This window comes from Erinaceus europaeus, chromosome 11, assembly GCF_950295315.1.
Source record: "Erinaceus europaeus chromosome 11, mEriEur2.1, whole genome shotgun sequence".
In the NCBI taxonomy this organism is placed as follows: Eukaryota; Metazoa; Chordata; class Mammalia; order Eulipotyphla; family Erinaceidae; genus Erinaceus; species Erinaceus europaeus.
The window spans coordinates 68,288,198-68,310,017 of NC_080172.1; the positions used below are offsets into that span (position 1 = coordinate 68,288,198).

A 21,820-nucleotide genomic window follows, 5' to 3' on the forward strand; every position below is an offset into this window, starting at 1 on the left:
CACAGTGGAATTAAACTAACACTTAACAATCAACAAAAGATTAGTAATAGTCCCAAAATGTGGAAGCTCAACAGTACACTTCTTAACAACCTCTGGGTCAAAGAGGAAATCAAGGAAGAAATCAAAATGTTTTAAGACTTCAATGAAAATGAAGACACAAGCTATCAAAATATTTGGGACACAGCTAAAGCAGTCCTAAGAGGGAAGTTCATAGCTATACAAGCACACATTAGGAAACAAGAAAAAACACAAATAAACAGCCTGATTGCACATCTTAAAGACTTAGAAGCAGAAGAACAAAGGAACCCTAAAGCAACCAGAAGGACAGAAAGCACTAAAGTTAGGGCAGAAATAAATAACATTGAGAATAGGAAAACCATACAAAAGATCAACGAAAGTAAATGTTGGTTCTTCCAAAGAGTGAACAAAATCAACAAACCTTTAGCCAGACTCACAAAACAAAAAAGGGAGAAGACCCAAATAAATCGGATAGTAAATGAAAGAGGAGATATCACAACAGACACTGCAGAAATTCAACATATCATACGAGGCTTCTATGAACAACTACATGCCACCAAGCTAGAGAACCTGGAAGAAATGGAAGATTTCCTAGATACCTACCAACTTCCAAAACTAAGTAAAGAGGAAGTGGATAACATGAACAGGCCCATCACAGCTAATGAAATTGAAACAGTTATCAAAAATCTTCCCAAAAATAAAAGTCCTGGACCAGATGGTTTTACAAATGAATTCTACAAAACCTTCAAAGAAGAATGAATACCTCTACTTTTAAAAATCTTCCAGAAGATTGAAGACACTGGGAATACTCCCTGCCAGCTTCTATGAAGCTAACATCACTGTGATACCAAAAGCAGACAGGGACACAACCAAAAAACTACAGACCATTATCTCTGATGAACATAGATGCTAAAATACTGAACAAAATTCTAGCCAACCGGATACAGCAGTATATCAAAAAGATTGTTCGGTAGTAGCCTTATTCTTCGTCTTTCTCTTCTAGTCCTCTTGACGCTGCTCCGTTTTTGTCATCCTCCAGCCGGCAGGCTCCTGGAGACCCAACACCATGCCTTCAATTAAGTTGCAGAGTTCTGATGGAGAAATATTTGAAGTTGATGTGGAAATTGCCAAACAGTCTGTGACTATCAAGACCATGTTGGAAGATTTGGGAATGGATGATGAAGGAGATGATGATCCAGTTCCCCTACCAAATGTTAATGCAGCAATATTAAAAAAGGTTATTCAGTGGTGCACCCACCACAAGGATGACCCTCCTCCTCCTGAGGATGATGAGAATAAAGAGAAGCGAACAGATGATATCCCTGTTTGGGACCAAGAATTCCTGAAAGTTGACCAAGGAACACTTTTTGAACTTATTCTGGCTGCAAACTACTTAGACATTAAAGGTATGCTTGATGTCACTTGCAAGACTGTTGCCAATATGATCAAGGGGAAAACTCCTGAGGAGATTCGTAAGACCTTCAATATAAAAAATGATTTTACTGAAGAAGAAGAAGCCCAGGTACGCAAAGAGAACCAGTAGTGTGAAGAGAAGTGAAATGCTGTGCCTGACACTAACACTGTAAGGATTGCTCCAAATACTAGTTGCACTGCTCTGTTTATAATTGTTAATATTAGACAAACAGTAGACAAATGCAGTAGCAAATCAACTGTATTAGCAGAATATTGTTGTCTTTGCATGTGTAGTTTTGAGTACAGATTCCAGACTTACGGCTGAGTTTTTCATAGTATGATCAAAAGTTTTCTTCTTTTTTTTTCCTTTGTTCTGAATAAAACTGAACTGTGGGTTCTCTAGAGAAAAAAAAAAAAGATTGTTCATCATGACCAAGTGGGGTTTATCCCAGGCATGCAAGGTTGGTTTAATATATGTAAATCAATCAATATGATCCACCACATCAACAAAAGCAAGACCAAAACCACATGGTCATATCAATAGATGCAGAGAAAGCCTTTGACAAAATACAACATCCCTTTATGATCAAAACACTACAAAAATGGGAATAGATGGAAAATTCCTGAAGATAGTGAAGTCTATATATAGCAAACATATAGCCAACATCATACTCAATGGTGAAAAACTGGAAGCATTTCCACTCAGACCAGGTACTAGACAGGGCTGCCCACTATCACCATTACTATTCAACATAGTGTTGGAAGTTCTTGCCATAGCAATCAGGCAGGAGCAAGGAATTCAAGGCATACAGATTGGAAGAGAAGAAGTCAAACTCTCCCTATTTGCAGATGACATGACAGTATACATGGAAAAACCTAAGGAATCCAGCAAGAAGCTTTTGGAAATCATCAGGCAATATAGTAAGGTGTCAGGCTATAAAATCAACATTCAAAAGTCAGTGGCATTCCTCTATGCAAACACTAAGTTAGAAGAAATTGAAATCCAGAAATCAATTCCTTTTACTATAGCAACTAAAACAATAAAATATCTAGGAGTAAACCTAGCCAAAGAAGTGAAAGATTGTATACTGAAAATTATGAGTCACTACTCAAAGAAATTGAAAAAGTCACAAAGAAGTGGAAAGATATTCCATGTTCATGGGTTGGTAGAATTAACATCATCAAAATGAATATACTACCCAGAGCCATCTACAAATTTAATGCTATCCCCATCAAGATCCCAAGCACATTTTTTAGGAGAATAGAACAAATTCTACAAATGTTTATCTGGAACCAGAAAAGACCTAGAATTGCCAAAACAATCTTGAGAAAAAAGAACAGAACTGGAGGCATCACACTCCCAGATATCAAATTGTATTATAGGGCCGTTGTCATCAAAACTGCTTGGTACTGGAACATGAACAGACACACTGACCAGTGGAATAGAACTGAGAGCCCAGAAGTGAGCTCCCACACCTATGGACATCTAATCTTTGACAAAGGGGCCCAGACTATTACATGGGGAAAGCAGAGTCTCTTCAACAAATGGTGTTAGAAACAATGGGTTGAAACATGCAGAAGAATGAAACTGAATCACTGTATTTCACCAAATACAAAAGTAAATTCCAAGTGGATCAAGGACTTGGATGTTAGACCACAAACTATCAAATACTTAGAGGAAAATATTGGCAGAACTCTTTTCCGCATAAATTTTAAAGACATTTTCAATGAAACGAATCCAATTACAAAGAAGACTAAGGCAAGTATAAACCTATGGGACTACATCAAATTAAAAAGCTTCTTCACAGCAAAAGAAACCACTACCCAAACCAAGAGACCCCTCACAGAATGGGAGAAGATCTTTACATGCCATACATCAGACAAGAGTTTAATAACCAACATATATAAAGAGCTTGCCAAACTCAACAACAAGACAACAAATAACCCCATCCAAAAATGGGGGGAGGACATGGACAGAATATTCACCACAGAAGAGATCCAAAAGGCCGAGAAACACATGAAAAAATGCTCCAAGTCTCTGATTGTCAGAGAAATGCAAATCAAGACAACAAGGAGATACCACTTCACTCCAGTGAGAATGTCATACATCAGAAAAGGTAACAGCATGCTCCCAGAAGGATAGAGAATGGGAAAGCTACTGGGGAGGGGGTGGTATATGGAGATTGGGCGGGGGGAATTGTGTGGAGTTGTACCCCTCCTACCCTATGGTTTTGTTAATTAATCCTTTCTTTAAAAAAATAAAATAAAAATAATAAAAAAAAGGTAACAGCAGCAAATGCTGGGGAGGGTTTGGGGTCAAAGGAACCCTCCTACACTGCTGGTGGGAATGTCATTTGGTCCAACCTCTGTGAAGAACAGTCTGGAGAACTCTCAGAAGGCTAGAAATGGACCTACCCTATGACCCTGCAATTCCTCTCCTGGGGATATATCCAACACATCCATCCAAAAAGATCTGTGTACACATATGTTCTTGGCAGCACAATTTGTAATAGCCAAAACCTGGAAGCAACCCAGGTGTCCAACAACAGATGAGTGGCTGAGCAAGTTGTGGTCTATATACACAATGGAATACTACTCAGCTGTAAAAAAATGGTGACTTCACCGTTTTCAGCTGATCTTAGATGGACCTTGAAAAAATCATGTTGAGTGAAATAAGTCAGAAACAGAAGGATGAATATGGGATGATCTCACTCTCAGGCCAAAGTTGAAAAACAAAATCAGAAAAGAAAACACAAGTAGAACCTGAAATGGAATTGGCGTATCGCACCAAAGTAAAGGACTCTGGGGAGGGTGGGTGGGGAGAATACAGGTCCAAGAAGGATTCAGAGGACCTAGTGGGGGTTGTATTGTTATATGGGAAAATGGGGAATGTTATGCATGTACAAACTATTGTGTTTACTGTTGAATGTAAAACATTAATTCCCCAATAAATCAGAAAATCAGAAAAAAAAAAAAAGACACCTACTTTGCTCATCTCCTTTTGAAGGGGATGATGCTAGAAAATGGGGCCAGAAATCTGTTTAGGTTTTTAGCATGTAAAAGAAAAGAGGACAGGGAAATGATGGGGACTTGGAAGTATAAGGTGTCCCAGCTTGCTGAATGCCTCCTTCAATTTCCCTTGAGTTTCCTCCTTGAAAAACTGATCTGTTGCTGGGGAATGGGCCTGGGAGTCAATTCCCTTCCGTTCCCTTTTTCTTTTTCTTTCTTTTTAAAAAATATTTATTTTATTCCCTTTTGTTGTCCTTAGTGTTGTAATTATTATTGTTGTTGTTATTGATGTCATCGTTGTTGGATAGAGCAGAGAGAAATGGAGAGAGGAGGGGAAGACAGAGAGGGGTAGAGAAAAATAGACACCTGCAGACCTGCTTCACTGCCTGTGAAGTGACTCCCCTGCAGGTCGGAAGCTGGGGGCTCAAACCGGGATCCTTACCCTGGTCCTTGCACTTTGTGCCATGTGCGCTTAACCCACTGCGCTACCACCTGACTCCCTTTCATTTTTCTTTCTTAAATAAATTTATTTATTCTTTTTTTAAAAAAGAATTTACTTGACAGGAGAAGAGAAAGAACCAGACATCACTCTGGTACATGTGTTGCTGGGGATCAAACTCAGGATCTCATGGTTGAGAATCCAGTGCTTTATCCTGTGCCACCTCCCAGACCACAGTTTTCTTATTCTTTCAGTTAAAAAAAAGTATTAATCATTATATAAAGACAGAAATTGAGAAGGGAGGAAGAGATAGGGAGAGAAAGAGAGAGAGATATACCAACAGCACTGCTTCAGTGCTTGCAAAGCTTCCCCCCTACAGGTAGAGACCAAGAACTTGAACTTGGGTATTTATGCTTTGTGACATGTGCACTCAACTATGTGTACCATCACCTGGCCTCTGCTAATTCCTCAGCCTAGAAGTTGTTTGTTTTGTGCTTGAGCATATGAACAAAGCTTAGGAGCATACATCATGACCTCCTCAGGTCCATCACATTGTGGGTAGTATCACCAGTATGATCCATACAAATCTTGATATCCTTGTGCTATTTCAAAATACATACCCTTGTGTCCCATGATATAGTCCAAACCTCTGGTGATGGGGCACTCAAGGAATAAGAAGTTTCCTTACAGGGTTTCTTAGTTTCTAAATGTATTGAACTAATAGGACTGCCTGCCTTTGGAGATGGGTCAGAACCAATAAGAGAATAAGCACAGGGCATTCAGGCTTGGGGCTCATTTGGTTCTATTTAGTGTTATAGGGAGATGTTGGAAGGCTTAAAAAGTGGTAGAGTTCTGAGGGGGATAGCACAGTGATTCACATATCAGACTTTCATGTCTGAATCTCTGACATCCCTGGTTCAATCCGTGGCATCCCCATAAGCCAGAGTTGAACAATGCTCTAGTTAACCAGCATACTAACTGCAGCCCCAGGAATTGTGTGGTCACTAGAGAGCTGGACTTGCAAGCATGAGATGGCAAGCTTAGTCCCCCACATCACATGTGCCAAAGTGATGCTAATAAATAAAAATATTTAAATAATAACAGGGAGAATAGATTCACCAGTGATAAGGTTGTTTTTGTTTGTTTGTTTTTCCTCCAGGATTATTGCTGGGCTCAGTGTCTGCACCATAAATCCACTGCTCCTGGAGACCATTTTTTCCCCCTTTTGTTGCCCTTGTTGCAGCCTTGTTGTGGTTATTGTTGCTGTTGATGTCGTTCGTTGTTGGATAGGACAGAGAGAAATGGAGAGAGGAGGGGAAGACAGAGGGGGAGAGAAAGATAAGACACCTACAGACCTGCTTTACCGCCTGTGAAGTGACTCCCCTGCAGGTGGGGGGCTGGGGGCTCAAACCAGGATCCTTTTTTTTTTAAATATTTATTTTATTTATTTATTCCCTTTTGTTGCCCTTGTTGTTTTATTGTTGTAGTTATTATTGTTGTTGTTGGATAGGACAGAGAGAAACGGAGAGAGGAGGGGAAGACAGAGAGGGGGAGAGAAAGATAGACCCCTGCAGACCTGCTTCACCGCCTGTGAAGCGACTCCCCTGCAGGTGGGGAGCTGGGGGTTCGAACCAGGATCCTTATGCCGGTCCTTGTGCTTTGCGCCACCTGCGCTTAACCCGCTGCGCTACAGCCCGACTCCCACCGGGATCCTTTTGCTGGTCCTTGCACTTTGCGCTACGTGCGCTTAACCCACTGCACTACCACCCGACTCCCCCCCTTTTTAAATTTTTGTTTGTTTATTTATTTATTTATTTATTTATTACCAGAGCACTGCTCAGCTCTGGCTTATGGTGGTGCAGGGAATTGAACCTGGGACTTGATGGAGCCTCAGGCTTGAGAGTCTGTTTGCATAACCATTATGCTATTACCCCCACCCCCCTTTTTAAAATGAGCTTTTTTCCTTTGACTTAAAGGAGAATATTAATTAAGAAAAAAGGGGTTGTAAAAAAAGGAAAAAAGGAATGGGGCTGGGAGATAGCTCACTTGGTAGAGGACATCATGCACAAGGACATGAGTTCAAGCCCCCAGTAGCACAAGGGAGCACTCTGCATAGTATGAAGGGCAATTTTTATGAATGGTAGAGTTACACTATGGTGTCTCTTCCTATCTACATCTATCCCTCTCTGTCTGAAACTAAAAAAAAAAAAAAAAGGTGGGGGAGGTTCTCCTGGAAGCAGGAAGACCCTCTTGGACATTAAAAACATAAGACAGAGAAACAGGGTGGTAGTTCACTGGGTAGAGAATAGAGATTACCTACCATGTGTGAGGACTCAGGTTCAAGCCCTCACTCTCCACAGGAAGGAGAGAAGCTTCATGATCAATGGAGCAGCACTGCAGGTGTCTCTCCTTCTCTCTGGATCTCTCTCCCTCCTCTCTCTCTCTCTCTCTCTCTCTCTCTGTTTCTCACCGTCCATAAAAAAATGGCCACCAAGGACAATAGAATTGTGCAGGCACTGAGCCCCAGTAATAATGCTGGTGGCAAAAAAATGGGGGAGGGGAGAAAAGAAAGAACAAAAGAGAAGGAGTGATGAGGTATGCCTAGTTAAAAAAAAAAAAGACACAAGGAGTCGGGTGGTAGCACAGAGGGTTAAGTGCAGGTGGTGCAAAGCGCAAGGACCAGCGTAAGGATCCCGGTTTGAGCCCTGGCTCCTCACCTGCAGGGGGGTCACTTCACAGGCGGTGAAGTAGGTCTGCAGGTGTCTATCTTTCTCTCTGTCTTCCCCTACTCTCTCCATTTCTCTCTGTCCTATCCAACAACAATGACATAATCAACAATAACAACTATAACAATAAAATAACAAGGGCAACAAAGGGGGGGAAAAAAGACACAATCATATTGCCTCTTTTCGTGCTTATCACTCTTTTTTTTTTTTTTGCCCAGGCTTTACCTTGACCTCAGCCCATCTTTCACACTCAGATTGAGCTGGTTTCCCAAGAGTGATGAGTCCAGGCTACTGCACAGTGTCCAGCAGGGAATGCCAGTGTCCTCCCTACTCAGCCTCCCTCCTAAAGAGATCATGAGCAGAGGGCAGATGATTGGGGAAGACTCCCTGCCACATCTGCCCTTGAAAAAGAGGACAGAGGAAGGAATCTCTACACAGACGAAGGAAACACTTCACCCCAGAGTGGTCAGTAGCAGGGGAAGGCATGGCTCTGGGCTGGAACCTTTAAGGAAACAAGATACGAGCAATGGAATAATATACAAAGTGTGGGTGTATTTGGCAGGTTCAAGGCAAGCATAAAGAAGGGTCTGGGGATTCTATAAAAAAAAATAACAAGAAACCCCCAAAGATCAAACATCTTCTGATAAGGCCACAATGAAGAGATTCCCAGCAGTGGGTGTTGCAGGAAGATGGTACCCAGATGGCCACAGGCTTGCCAGGTGATGTGCCAAGGCTGGGAGGCAGGCCAGGAGGGCAGTGCCTCTTACAGGTCCATGTCGGGGCCTCCTGAGGACGACTTCAGTGGCACCGAGTCGAATCCATCAGGAGTCCTCTGAAAGAGAGATGGTGACAGGAGCTGGCTGCTGTACAGGGGCAAGTGTGAGGAACAAAGGAGAGAAATGGAAAAGAGGTGACAGAAGGAACCCTCATGGAATTCCTGTGTACAGTGGCACTGTGGAGAACAAGACATAAGGTATTCTCTATTCTTGCTCCTTTAGGCAGTCAGAGGAAAAGAAAACTCTTCTGTCATCCCCCAGCTCTCTTTCTCTCTCTCCTCTCTCTCTCTCTCTCTCTCTCTCTCTCTCACACACACACACACACACACACCAATTTGTATCGTTGTTGAGTTACAGACTTCCAGAAAGACTCAAGAGTCCTAGGGCCGTGGTCCGGGAGGTGGCGCAGTGGATAAGGCATTGGACTCTCAAGCATGAGGTCCTAAGTTCAATTCCTGACAGCACATGTACCAGAGTGATGTCTGGTTCTTTCTCTCTCTCCTATCATTTCTCATGAATCAATAAATAAAATCTTACAAAAAAAAAAAAGAAGAGTCCTAGGGCAAATAATTCTCCTATTACTATTATTATTACTATTATTTAATTCGAAGTCTAAGGAGGCTAAGGGAGTCACCCTGACCTCAGTAAAAAGGGCATCAGATTCAGCCACCTTGCCTGCTTGCTCTCTCCCTCTCCTCCCAGCTGTTGGGATGAACTGGTTCTGAGAAGCAGTGAGGTGTGGAACGGGGCTCTCAGAATGGGGCTCTGAGGGCTGTGTCTCCGGAAGAGTTGGTTGGAGGTTCTGTGATGGCCCTATGCCCAGTGACAGTATAGTCTGTGTATTTATGAGCTTCAAACTCATCCACTCTCCCACCCACACAAAACCAACGCTCCCTGCTCAGAATTGCTTTGTGTGGTGAACAACTCAGAATGAATTATTGTGATTCAGCCTTTAAAGGGCCTGACTCAGATGTCTGGCTGGGGCACAGCACCCTCCACTGGTCAAAGAAGAACCACTTCTCTCTCGCCCTCTCTCTAGTCCCCGTCTCCCTCTTTCCATCTCTCTCTTCTTCTCTTTCCCCCTCTCCTTCTCCCTCGCTCTCCCTCTCTTTCCAAAGCCCTGGTTAGCTCTGGCATGTGATGGTGCTGGGGATTGAGCATGGAATCTCAGAACCTCAGGCATGAAAACCTGTTGCTGAACTGCTATGTTGTTTCTCGGGGACCTGGACCCTTGATACTCTTAGAAGTGGATCTTAGAAAGATCACCTCTTCTTCTCCCTCCAAACAAAAATAGATAGTGGGATTATTATGATTTTTTTCAATTGATTTACTGATTTGGGGGGTAGGTGGAAAACTAGAGAGAACATCACTCTGGCACATGTGACAAAGATCAAACTCAGGACCTCATGCTTGTACTTATGTACTGTGTCACCTCCTTGGCTACAAAGAGTGAGTGTGGGGGAATAAGGTGAGTGGGGGTGGGGAGTGAGTGAAGAATGGTTTGTTCATACAAAAAATAAGGTTTCACAGTCTATCTGGAATCTAAAAGGCCGAGACAGGGTCAGCTAGATAATTCAGTGGTTGAGTGTATAGGACTTGTATGGCTGATGACCCAGATTCAATCACCAGCATCTCATAATGAGCAGAATTCTGGTCTCCCATTCTGGGAAACAGCTGACAGAGCATAGCACTTGCATGCCTGAGGCTCCCAGTTCAATTCCCAGCTTTTCATGTCCTGAAGTGGTAGCCTGGTGGATTTTTTTTTTTCACTATCTCTGAACTCTCAGTCCATCTCATATAAAATAAATAAAAGTAAATATTTTTTAAAAAGCAAGTAATCAGGTTAAAAAAAAAGGGAGGGTGGGGGAAACTGTCCACTTAAGTGCACAATGGACAAGAAGGAATATACAGAAGGCAAAGCCAGGATTTTCAAGTTGGGAGGATAGAATAGTATGGGGAGGGGAGCAGCGTAGTGATCCCTGAACAGTGCGTGACTGCTCAGGGCCCTAGGGCCTGTGTCTTCTCCAGCACCCCAAAGTTGATCCCTGTGCACTGAATAGGCTCCCTACCTTGGAGGTAAATGATCTGATCTTCCCAAAGAGTGACTTCTTGCTGGTAAAGATGAGGTCATCTTCCACATCCTCGCCTTCCATGATGGCACAGCTGTCAGCTGCTGGCAGGTCGCAGTCCTTGAGGGTTGCATTCATCACCAGTTTGGAGTACTTATATTCCAGTCTATGAGACAGGATGGGAAAGACAAGGTAAGACAGCTTAACTTGCTGTAAATGGGTATTCCTATGCCCTGGGTAAGGAAATCTAACAACAGTAAAATGGTATTTGATTGGGCATAGAGCTGAGGAATCACTATTAGGTAGATCTTTTTTTTTTTTTCTTCTTTTTTTTTCCATGAGGCTGACTGCTTCTAAAATCTCAAGGCTTAATAAAATATTGAAATCATAAAGTCATGGTCTTTGTTATAAATAACAACTAATTACGGTTACTCTTGGGGGCCTGGGTAGATAGCATAATGGTTATACCTGAGGCTCCAAAGTTCCAGGTTCATTCCCCCTGCACCACCATCAGCCACAGCTGAGCAGTGCTCATATATATATATATATAAAGTCTACTCTTGGCTTTTCTGCTGCATGATCAGGAAACAGGATAACTATTGCATAGAATGGCAGTCTTAGCCAGAGTCATGAGGTCTGAGGTCAAAGCCAGAGAAAGTCCCAATGAGTTTATATAGTCAAACCCTGTTGATTCCCAAGCCCCAACACCCCATAACATGTACTTCTGATTCTTCTTCCAAAAGTAGCAAGTCAAGACGGTGAGCAGGATGGCAGTACAAGTTCCAGCAGAGATGCCCACTTTCAGCCAGAAATCTATTGTCTTGCAGATGGTGACTCTCTGCTCAGGCAGGGAGATGCCACCGATGCATTGCTTTGGTTCTCGCCACACGTAAGTAGTCTTCTGTTGGGGAGAAAAGCATGGGACTCAGATATCACACTCTCAGCTCTCCTGGCAAGTTCCCAAGCAGAGACACGTACCTGGATCCCAGCCACACAGCTGCTGCTGATGGCATGGTAGTCCACAGTGGAGCAGAGCGGGCAAGCAGCTGCGCTCTCCCACAGGAAGTGGAAATTACAGCCATCACAGGTCCCATCTGAGCATGTGCTGGCAAAGCAGAGAGGAGACAATTATCTTTACTTGCTGGACAGCAAGGAAAATCTGGCTGGAGTCTTGTCATCTCATAGCTCTCATGACCTATTTTGTCCTTGCCAGTTTACCCTGCCTAACCTGTGCAAGTGATTTTTTTTTCCACCAGAATTATCACTAAGAGCTTGGTGCCTACATAACAAACCCACAGATCCTGTGGCCATTTTCCTGTTCTCTTTGCTTCTTTCTCTCCTTTTCAGTCTTTCTTTTTTTTTTCTTAATTTTTTAAATATTTATTTATTTTCCCTTTTGTTACCCTTGTTATTTTATTGTTGGTGTAGTTATTATTGTTGTTGTTGATGTCGTCATTGTTAGATAGGACAGGGAGAAATGGAGAGAGGAGAGGAAGACAGAAAGGGGGAGAGAAAGACAGATACCTGCAGACCTGCTTCACCACCTGTGAAATGACTCCCCTGCAGGTAGGGAGCTGGGGGTTCAAACCGGGATCCTTACGCCGGTCCTTGTGCTTTTCAGTCTCTTTCTTCTTCTTCTTCCTCCTCCTCCTCCTCCTCCTCCTCTTCTCCTTTTTTTTTATTTGGCAGGACAGAGAAATTGAGAGGAGAGAGGGAGATAGTGGAGGAGAGAGACAGAGAGATACCTGCACCACTGATTCACTACTTGTGAAGCTTCTCTCCTATAGGTGAGGGCCAGGTGCTTGAACCCAAGTCCTTGTACATGGTAACATGGCCATTCAACTGAGTGCACCACCCTGCTACTGTTTCTTATGTCAGAGCTCTCTGGTATCTCTTATGATAAGAGCCCTTCATTGGGCTCCTTTGTTCCCAATGACATCAGATGAGAGCTACATTCAGTATTTCAGTATCTGTGCACTAGCATGCCTACTCTCTCCAACCCCTCAGAGCCATGTGTTCTTCCCCTATGCATTTGCCATTTAGCAATAGTCAGTCACTCATGCATCCTCCTGGGGGCAGACATTGGGAATGGACTTTGGGCTATGCATCTCTGTGTGCACTTGTTTATGATAAGAGCAATGACTTTACATTTTGGCACCACTGCCAGATCAAGATCTGCTCCTTAGCTCCCTGTCTTTCATAGCAGTTGCTGATTAGGATCAGCACTCTCCAAACCTTCTTTGGGACATTAGAACCACTCAAGACAGGCAGGTGCTATATGGAAAGAAGCAGGTGTGTGTGTGTGTGTGTGTGAGGGGTACTGTATAATAAGGCTAATTGGGGCATTCTCATTTAGTATACGTAGCTATTAACTTGAACCTCTGCCTTTCAGTTGTGGAGTGATTCCTGGATTCTCTAATCCTTTAATAATAGCAAATCCATGCCAGATACTGTACTTGAGTCTCACTGTCTCGCTGAACCTGCACAATAACCTCTTGAGGGAATGTCCTATCACTACCCTCCTGTATTGTTAGCCCCGCTGTGTAAGATAGGGAAAAAGAGACCTTGAGAAGACAAGAAATGTATCTGGGATATAGAGCTACTAAATAGAAGAGAGAAACTATTCTGGCTCTGTCTACTGCTGTGCTGTGCAGCTGCCTCCAGAATGGTCTGGAAACGGGAGGGTTTTTCTGTTTTTTTTTTGCCTCCAGGGTTATCACTGGGGCTTCGAGCCTACAACACGAAACCACTGCTCCTGGCAGCCATCTTTTCCATTTCTGTTGTTGTTGGATAGGACAGAGAGAAATTGAGAAAGGAGGGGAAGACAGAGAGGGGGAGAGAAAGATAGATATCTGAAGACCTGCTTCACTGCTTGTGAAGTGACTACTTCTGCAGGTGGGGAGCCCAGGGCTCGGACTGGGATCCTTGTGAGGGTCCTTGCACTTTGTGCTATGTGAGCTACCACCTGGTACCCAGAAAAATTGTTTTAACTTCTTACCCCACACTTCTTGACATTTGAAAACTGAAGACTTGGAGTCATGACTGTATCCAAGAGCCTATTACTGGATGAATAGACTGTCTTCTCTTTTGCCCTTTCTTAGTAGTCTGACTCTTGGAATGGAATAAGCCCAGGGAAATGATGCTGCCACTGCCCCCACCATTACCTTGGCAGTGACAGACTTCCAGGAGCAGGTTTCAGTGGCCTACATCTGACTCGGATTGTGGTTGATCTCCCAGAACTGCAGGACTGGGTCACATCGTTGGATCTGCAGAGAAAGCCAGTCCCATGGCGAGGGAAGGGGGATTGTGCCATTGGGTGTCACTAAGTGAAGCCAACACACAGAAGTTTGATTGCTGGGGAGGTCAGGACGTGGGCTCTAGCATGACACACGGGAAGTGCACAGGCCTTGGTGTATATAAAGAGTGGGGATTGGGTGATCTGGCCTAGGAAGGGCTAGCATACAAGACTGAAGTCTCCTCTGGTGGGAAGGGAAGTCTGCTCCACATCAGCAAATATTTCCTCCCTTCCTTCACAGCAGACCAGCCACAGCGATACCCCGGAAGCTGGGATCAAGGAACACCCTGCCTATAGTTATCATTGCTGGGCAGGTCTGCTAGACCTCAGACATGTTCTGGTTTGATAAGCAATATGTGGCTAGAGAGTGGAGGATGCAACGGAAGTAGTGGAGGAGCCCCGAGTTTCACTTGCATTCGCCTGATCTCTTGTGTTCACCTATAAAAGAAGATCACGTCCGGGATTCCCAAGGACTCCGGGTGGAAAAGTTCAGCTGAGGAGGTGATTCCATCCAGAGTTATATCTGTTGTCACCCCTGCCAAATTAGAGCTCCTAATTAGTTCTCACTAGTACCATTTGCTGGCAACCACTTCCGTTCTTACAGTACCTGTCAACATCCAACCTGTCATCATCACCTCACATCCCTGAGAGGCACCCCAAGGGGCAAGCCAAAGGTTTGTCAGAGGTCCCCCAGAGATACTTAGCACCCCAAGATGGAACAGTAAACAGGTCAGGAGCCTGGGCCCCACACCCAGAGCTTTTTACCTCTGAACATAGGGGCTTTGCTTTCTTCCACACACACTTGCTCATTCAAACAGGTTGAGGCAGCTAGGTTACTCACCAATAAGTCGGTCAGCGAGGCTGACAGGCTGCGAGGACACCCCAGCCTTGTAGCCTGTCACCTCCGGGGGAATGATGACTGCCTGGCAGACGTAGGCTACGATGGATTTGGAGAAACTCGACTCACCCTCAGGAACTCGGAGGTCAGTGACGTTGTCAGTACACACGGACATTTTTTTACCCTGGGCAGGGGAGATGGGTAGGAAGGAGTGGGAAGTGGGAAGTGATCACAGAGTTCCCCCAAGGGAGAAAGGGACAGCTTTCTCCTGTCAAGAATGGCAGCCTTTCAAAGCAGTATGGCGCCAATGAATGATTCATCTCTGATCTAATTATAAGAAAGACTGAAAATAAAGCTAATAGTAAGGTCCAGGCTGTCCCAGTTTCTGAAACTCTGGTCAAAGGGTCTTTTTGTTTCCTTGGAGTCTGTCGCCTGTGAGTCCTTTCTGTGCAGGGCTGTGACTGACAGTAGCCACTGATGGAGAGAGCCAATCAGCCAACTTGCTAGGGAAGGGCTTTCCTTGTCCCTGCTAGTTTCCTAGACAGATACTAAAAAATGTACTCAGTCCCATGAAAGAAAACAGAAACAAACTCTTACATTATAATAAAACCTAGAGTTGTTTTTATCTCTGAACTGAGCATCTATGGTGTGGCAGCATAGAGTAGTTTTTGCAAAGAATAATGGAACCAATAAACAGATAAACAAAACATAGTTTTTTTCAAATCCCCCAATATTTCATCTCTCCTAATTCCCTGAATGAAACTTGAGTGCACAGTTTGCTTTAATCTCAGTTCCTAAGTTATCAGTCATTCACTTCTTTTTGTTAACTTTTCCAAGACTTTACAAAATGAGATAAGGCTATCTATCTTTAATCTTCAGTACATTCATTTATTTTTTGGCTTGTCTTTTCTGTAAGTGCAAACCAACTTTTTCATGTGTTGCAGAAGATGAGCAGAAGCTCATCAAGGTCTTAAAGGCCTGACCACAGAGTCACAGACTAACTACTCAAGATGTTCTTTCATATGTCACACCAGAAGCTAACTTTCTAACTGGAAATCCTGGCTTATTTTTATCTTGATAATTTGCTTTGTAACTTGGTCACCATGCAGTTAGCAGTCTGTCCTTTATAGTTCTGCCTTTGAATTCTGGATTCAATCTAACTGTAGTAGCATGAAATGGCTGATTGAAGCATTCTTTTCTTATTTTATAAAGACTTTCACTTTACTTTCTTTTGTGCTGCTAGCAAAGATACATGGAGATGCACTTAGAATATATTTTTTGGGAGTTGGGCAGTAGCGCAGCGGGTTAAGTGCAGGCGGTGCAAAGCACAAGGACCAGGTTAAGGATCCCAGTTCGAGCCCCCGGCTTCCCACCTGCAGGGGAGTTGCTTCACAAGCAGTGAAGTAGGTCTGCAGTTGTCTATTTTTCTCTCCCTCTCTCTGTCTCCCCCTCCTCTCTCCATTTCTCTCTGTCCTATCAAACAACAACGACATCAACAACAACAACAACAATAACTACAACAACAAAACATCAAGGGCAACAAAAGGGAATAAATAAATTAAATATAAAAAGAATATATTTTTAATCCAACCTCTATGAAACTAATGGCAAGTGCCTGTATTATTATACTGAGACTTATTAAAATAAACTCTCTTCTGTCTAGTTTTTTTGTTTGTTTTTGTTTTTGTGGCTTCACCCATATGTGATTTCACCCTAGGTCACTTTTTTCTTCATTTAGACAGAAAGACCAGGCAGAGACACCACAGTACCCAGGCTTCTGCCATTTCCATAGCACCTCCCATGTGGTGCTGGGGCTGGAACTTGCATCTCAAGTCAGGAGCCCTACCTGGTGAGCTATTTCTCTGCATTCTCTTGCCTGGTATTTATAGACTTTTGAAAGAATAAAGGTCAGGTAGGAATACATGAACATCTTATTTTGAATACTTATGTATTATGTATATCCCCAAATGGCTGTTGTCTAGACAATTTAAGAAGAAAAAAAAATCCTCAAGGAGACACTTTTTAATCTTCTTTGTTTTTGCTGTCCAAGGGTTCTCTGGCTTTTCTGTGTCTCTCTCTCTGGCCCCTTAGTCATTCATGTCCCCCCCCCCCAATTCTCTTATAGATAATATATAGGTGAATTTTTTTCTCCTTTTAATTTTTATTTATTTATTATTGGATAGAGGCAGAGAGAAATTGAGAGGGGAGAGGGCGATAGAGAGGAAGAGAGACAGAGAGACACCTGCAACCCTTCTTCACCACATGTGAAACTTTCCAACTGCAGGTGGGGACCAGGGGCTTGAACCTGGGTCCTTGCTCACTGTAGTGCATGCACATATAATCATGTGTGTCACTGCCTGCCCCCCTTCAAATTTCATACTCTTACCTGGTTCCCGCAGAGACTGAAGATAAAGTGATGGAAATACTTCAGCCCTTTGGAAGTGAAGCTGGGCCCTCCAGCCAGAGAGGCGGTATTAGATAAGGCCAAGAAGTTGTAGTCAAATGTCCTGGTGGCAGTCTTGACTGAGAAAGTACAGTCATTGTAGCACAGAGAGTGGATCTGAGAGGAAAACACCCATCAGGTTACTGCTTGGGCAGGGCCTTAAAAGGGAGCTGTAGGGAGTCGGGCGGTGGCGCAGAGGGTTAAGCGCATGTGGCGCAAAGCGCAGGGACCGGCGTAAGGATTCCGGTTCGAGCCCCCGGCTCCCCACCTGCAGGGGAGTCGCTTCACAGGCGGTGAAGCAGGTCTGCAGGTGTCTATCTTTCTCTCCCCTTCTCTATCTTCCCCTCCTCTCTCCATTTCTCTCTGTCCTATCCAACAACGAGCGTCAACAAGGGCAATAATAATAACCACAACGAAGCTAAAAAAAATGGCCTCCAGGAGCGGTGGATTCATGGTGCAGGCACCGAGCCCAGCAATAACCCTGGAGGAGGAAAAAAAAAAAAGGGAGCTGTAGGGGACAGTGGAGATTGCGCCCAAGGCCTGGTCCAACCCAGGTGGGGTTGAAGAAGAGGAAGCAAGGATGGGAAGAAGATCATTGAAAGAAATGAGACAGGGCCAGACGGTGGTGGACCTCATTGAGTACACATGTCACCATGCTCCTGGGTTCAAGCCCCTTACCCCCACCTAGAGGGGGGTAGCTCACAAGTGGTAAAACAGTGTTTCAGGTATCTCTCATTCTCTCTCCCTCTTTAATTTTTTTAAATTATCTTTATTGGATATAAACAGCCAGAAATTGAGAGGGTAGGGGGAGGACAGAGAGGGAGAAAGAGAGACACCTGCAGCCCTGCTTCACCACTTGCAGTGCTTTTCCCCTGAAGGTGGGATCTGGGGGCTCAAACTCGGGTCCTTGCACATTGTAACATGTGCATTCAACCAGGTGTACCACCACCTGGCCCTCTCCCTCTCTATCTCCACCTTCCTTCTCAATTTCTGTCTCTATCCAATAAATAAATAAAATATAAGGAAAAATAAAAAAAGAAGAAACAAGCTAGGGACTCATGGAGTTTATTTCCCTCTTACCATTCAATTATTAGTGCATGTAAAATGTGCAAGCTCAAAGTTATCCTTCCGTAAGTAATTCAGCTAAGTGAAAACTTTAAGAAGATTTTAGAGCAAGGAGATAGGTCAACCATCAGAATGCACATTTTACCATGATTAAGTTAGATCTGGGTTCAGGCCCCTGGCCACCACATGGTAGCACCTACCCAGGGCAGCTTTATGAGTGGTGGAACAGTGCTTCTCATTCCTTACCTATTTATTGAAAAATCTATCACTTTCTCTCCTATCTAGAAAAAGAATTCAGCAGGACTGGAGGGACTGTGGAGGTGCTTTTGGTGGCAAAAGGGTGGAGGGTAGGACAGAGGGAAGCCATAGCACACTGCTCCACCATATGCAGTGCCAGGGATCAAACCTGGGGTCTCAGGAAGCCAGCTGTGTGCTTCACCTGCTGAAATGCCTCCCCAGCCACTAAACTGTCCATCTTTGTCTCCATAAGTGGATCATAGGACCCTCCCGAGACACAAAACAACCTAGATTACTTTCAAGTAGAAGGCAATCAGTTTCTAACTGGAAGAATTTCCAGCATGGCAGAAGAAAAACCACAAGCCTTACTACCTCCATACCTCTATTTAAAACTCTTGGAGGACCCCCTCTTTCCCAGATTCTTTATAATAAACTTCAAAAGGGATATTATTTACCATACTCCTCCTCCCCTCCATTTTGGTATTTTCCATAAGCAGCAATCTCACAACACTGTCATTTCCAACTGTAACAGTAGGGGGAGCCCCAGGGGAAGAAGACTGTGGTCCAGTGTCTGCCCAAGAGGCCCCAAGAGTCTCTAGAAGCGTTGCATTTATTGCACAGCTAAATTGAGCAAGGTTCACAGACTGTATAAATAGCGCCTTCCAGATAATTCCCCTGTGATTCTGAGCAGTCGAATGCAAGTGTGTCTAGAGTATTAAGGAAGGTTGAGAGCTTTCAGTCTTAGTAATTTCCTAGATTCATAGGGGTAACTGCAGTGTTTTTCCACTTTAGAAAAAAAAAACAAAAAACATAGGCTCCTAAGCTGAATATGGCCCCCAGATCACATCAAATTGATGGGGTTTACAGTCAACAATATTTATACCCCTTTCCCATATTAGGGAGCTACTCTCTTCCCTGATCTAACTTTCTGGTCTTTTTTACAGCCATGACATCATCTCCCCAGACAATAACTTGGATCCACCTGCATATCAGAATTCAGGCTCAGGGGGAAAAAAGAAAAAAAAAAAAACTAATATAGCCACAGGCCCTTTGAAATATAACTAAAATATGCTTACTAGCTATCTACAAAATGGAGGGCCCCCCAACTCTTCACTTGCACTATTCCAGCCTTTAGGTTCATGATTGGTCAACGATTTGTTTGGCTTTGTATGTTAACTCTTTTCAACCACCAGGTTCCAGATGCTAGAAGGATGCCAACCAGACTTCCCTGGACAGACAACCCAACCAATGTGTCCTGGAGCTCTGCTTCCCCAGAGCCTTTTCCCACTAGGGAAAGAGAGAGGCAGACTGGGAGTATGAATCGACCAGTCAATGCCCATGTTCAGTGGGGAAGCAATTACAGAAGCCAGACCTTCCACCTTCTGCATCCCACAATGACCATGAGTCCATACTCTCAGAGGGTTAAAGAATAGGAAAACTATCAGGGGAGGGCATGGGATACGGACTTCTGGTGGTGGGAATTGTTTGGAGTTGTATCCTTCTTATCCTATGGTTCATTCAATGTTTCCTTTTTTATTAAAACAAAACAAACAAACAAACAAAAACACCGGTGGAGAGGTCAGGTAGTGGTGTAATGACCTAATTACCATGTGCAAGGATAAGAATCTGGGTTCAAGTCCCTGGTCCTCACCTGCGAGGGCCCAGGGCTCTGAAAGGGTGTTTTGGGGGGGCTTCACAAGCAGTGGATCAGTGATGCGAGTATCTCTCCCCTTACCCCCATCTCTGCTTTTAATATCTATTAAAACAAACGCAACCACTTGGATAGAAGGCAGCAATGCAAGTCACCCTATGTCCCAGCAAAACAGGGTTATTTTCCCTGAGATTAGGGAGCAGAGTCTCATGTTAACAGGCTGGATTGAGATGGGCTGTCTATGAGTCCCAGATCCTGCCATTCCTCCCCTTCAGGTCTCTGTGCAGTTGCCAATAACCCTCTGGACCTGATGGTCACAGGCCTCCCTCACCGTTCTTCTCATAGGCCTCTCTTACTGCTCTCCTGGAGAGGTAATGTGTTGATAACTGAGACCCAAACCCTGAAAACCTACTACCACAACAGAGAGACCACCACCTCCAGTCACAGCCTGCATGCAGGGTTCCTGGACCCTACCCTGGAAGAATGCTTGGGTATGAGCCCCTAAAGGATTCCATGGAGGGCTCAGCCCCCTCCAAGGCAGTCTGCCTAGAGGGTGGAAGGTAGGATGTGTGGTGCACTGCTGGCACCTTGTTGCTCTTGGTCCCGGGACCACAGGGCGTGCAGGCCTGGGCACCATAAGGCTGGTGAGCTTTCAGGATGGTGTTAGGGGGGCAGGAGTGGCAGGTCCCCGAATCCCGGTCAATGTAGTAGCCAGCAGGACAAGAGGTGCATGAAGAGCCTACATCAGAGGCTTCTAGGGCACAGGGGCGGCAGTAGGAGGCCACCCCATCCATGACATTGGTGATATTGATGGAGTAGATCTTGGCGACATCACTGGTGTACTTCCTGCCCTAGAAATAACAAGAGGAGGAGTCCTGAAACAGCAGTGGCAACAGAGTCCTCTGGAAACAGTGAAGAACTATTTGGTTGTGTTCCTCATCTTTAAGAAAGATCTTAAAGCATCCTCTTCTTACTCAACAGTGCATTCAATGCCATCTTAAACCATATAAAACAATGTATGAAGCTTCTTAGAACCATAGAGAAATTGGGCAGTAGATCCTTTTATATAAATTTTTTTTCTTTGTAAATGAAAAAAAAATGCATTTGTAGAGAAATAAAGGCTGTGGAGAAGATACTGTAAATGTGAACAAGGCTATCTCTGGGAGATCATATTGTGAGTGATTTTATTTGTTCTTTTTGTTTCTTTCTACTTTCTAAGTTCTTTGCAATAAACTTGAGCTACTTTGAGTCAAAAGAATAAAAGCAGCATTATTATTATTAACAGGGCTGAACAGAGTATATCAGGCCAGGTGCCACATATATCCTAAGGCTGGGGTTGCTGATGAGGGACAGCAAGGGACTGACAACATCATCTTCCCTGGAGGTCTATCTTTCTCTTTAGATAGGTCTTATCTATCTTGGACAAGCCTCAGAGGGCTGGAGGAGGCAGCTCTCCTTGTGACTCCATATGAGCCTACTAACAGTTGGATTTTAAACGGCAAACTTCAGCTTAGGCTGATCCTAGGAATCCCCCCAAGCTTCAGGAATCTCTATGGGCCTGAGAAAGCAAAGGAACTTACTGTCTCATGTAAAGTTGTCCTCTGGAAGGCCCAGGTGAAGCTCATAGTAGCATTCTCCTCAATGATGTAGGTATAGGACTGTTTGCCTTTGCTCCCTTTCCACGTCTCCACGGGAGTATTAGTCCTGGAATTCACACCCTGAGCCCAAGAAGGGGAAAGTGAAGAAGGAATGATGCTTGGGTGACAGGTGGAGGCCATACCACTGCTATTCTAGGGGCCTGTTGGGCAAAACCACGCTAAACTGTTAAGCCCTGACAAGTT

The 21,820-nt window shown here is 44.1% G+C and overlaps 2 protein-coding genes across 3 annotated transcripts in view; one reads left to right on the forward strand and one right to left on the reverse strand.

Moving 5' to 3' along the window:
- The first annotated feature begins 981 nt into the window (after positions 1–981).
- On the forward strand, positions 982–1,603 carry LOC132541402 (S-phase kinase-associated protein 1-like). The gene has a single exon (XM_060201957.1). It carries the CDS (start codon positions 1,085–1,087, stop codon positions 1,559–1,561), a length of 477 nt encoding a protein of 158 aa, XP_060057940.1. The 5' UTR covers positions 982–1,084; the 3' UTR covers positions 1,562–1,603.
- A 6,534-nt stretch (positions 1,604–8,137) lies between these two features.
- Positions 8,138–21,820, reverse strand: part of ELAPOR1 (endosome-lysosome associated apoptosis and autophagy regulator 1) — a 100,996-nt gene continuing 87,313 nt past the window's right edge. Inside the window, exons 13-22 of one of the 2 annotated variants that reach the window (XM_060201962.1) lie at positions 21,560–21,697; positions 20,567–20,830; positions 16,970–17,143; positions 14,587–14,767; positions 14,184–14,280; positions 13,615–13,716; positions 11,429–11,555; positions 11,173–11,351; positions 10,451–10,616; positions 8,138–8,468 (exon numbers count right to left, since the gene is read on the reverse strand). In XM_060201962.1, the coding sequence (XP_060057945.1) occupies positions 8,427–8,468; positions 10,451–10,616; positions 11,173–11,351; positions 11,429–11,555; positions 13,615–13,716; positions 14,184–14,280; positions 14,587–14,767; positions 16,970–17,143; positions 20,567–20,830; positions 21,560–21,697 (1,470 nt within the window). In that variant the 3' untranslated portion in view covers positions 8,138–8,426. The remainder of the gene's footprint in view (positions 8,469–10,450; positions 10,617–11,172; positions 11,352–11,428; positions 11,556–13,614; positions 13,717–14,183; positions 14,281–14,586; positions 14,768–16,969; positions 17,144–20,566; positions 20,831–21,559; positions 21,698–21,820) is intronic. The other variant, XM_007529321.3, reaches the window with a different exon arrangement.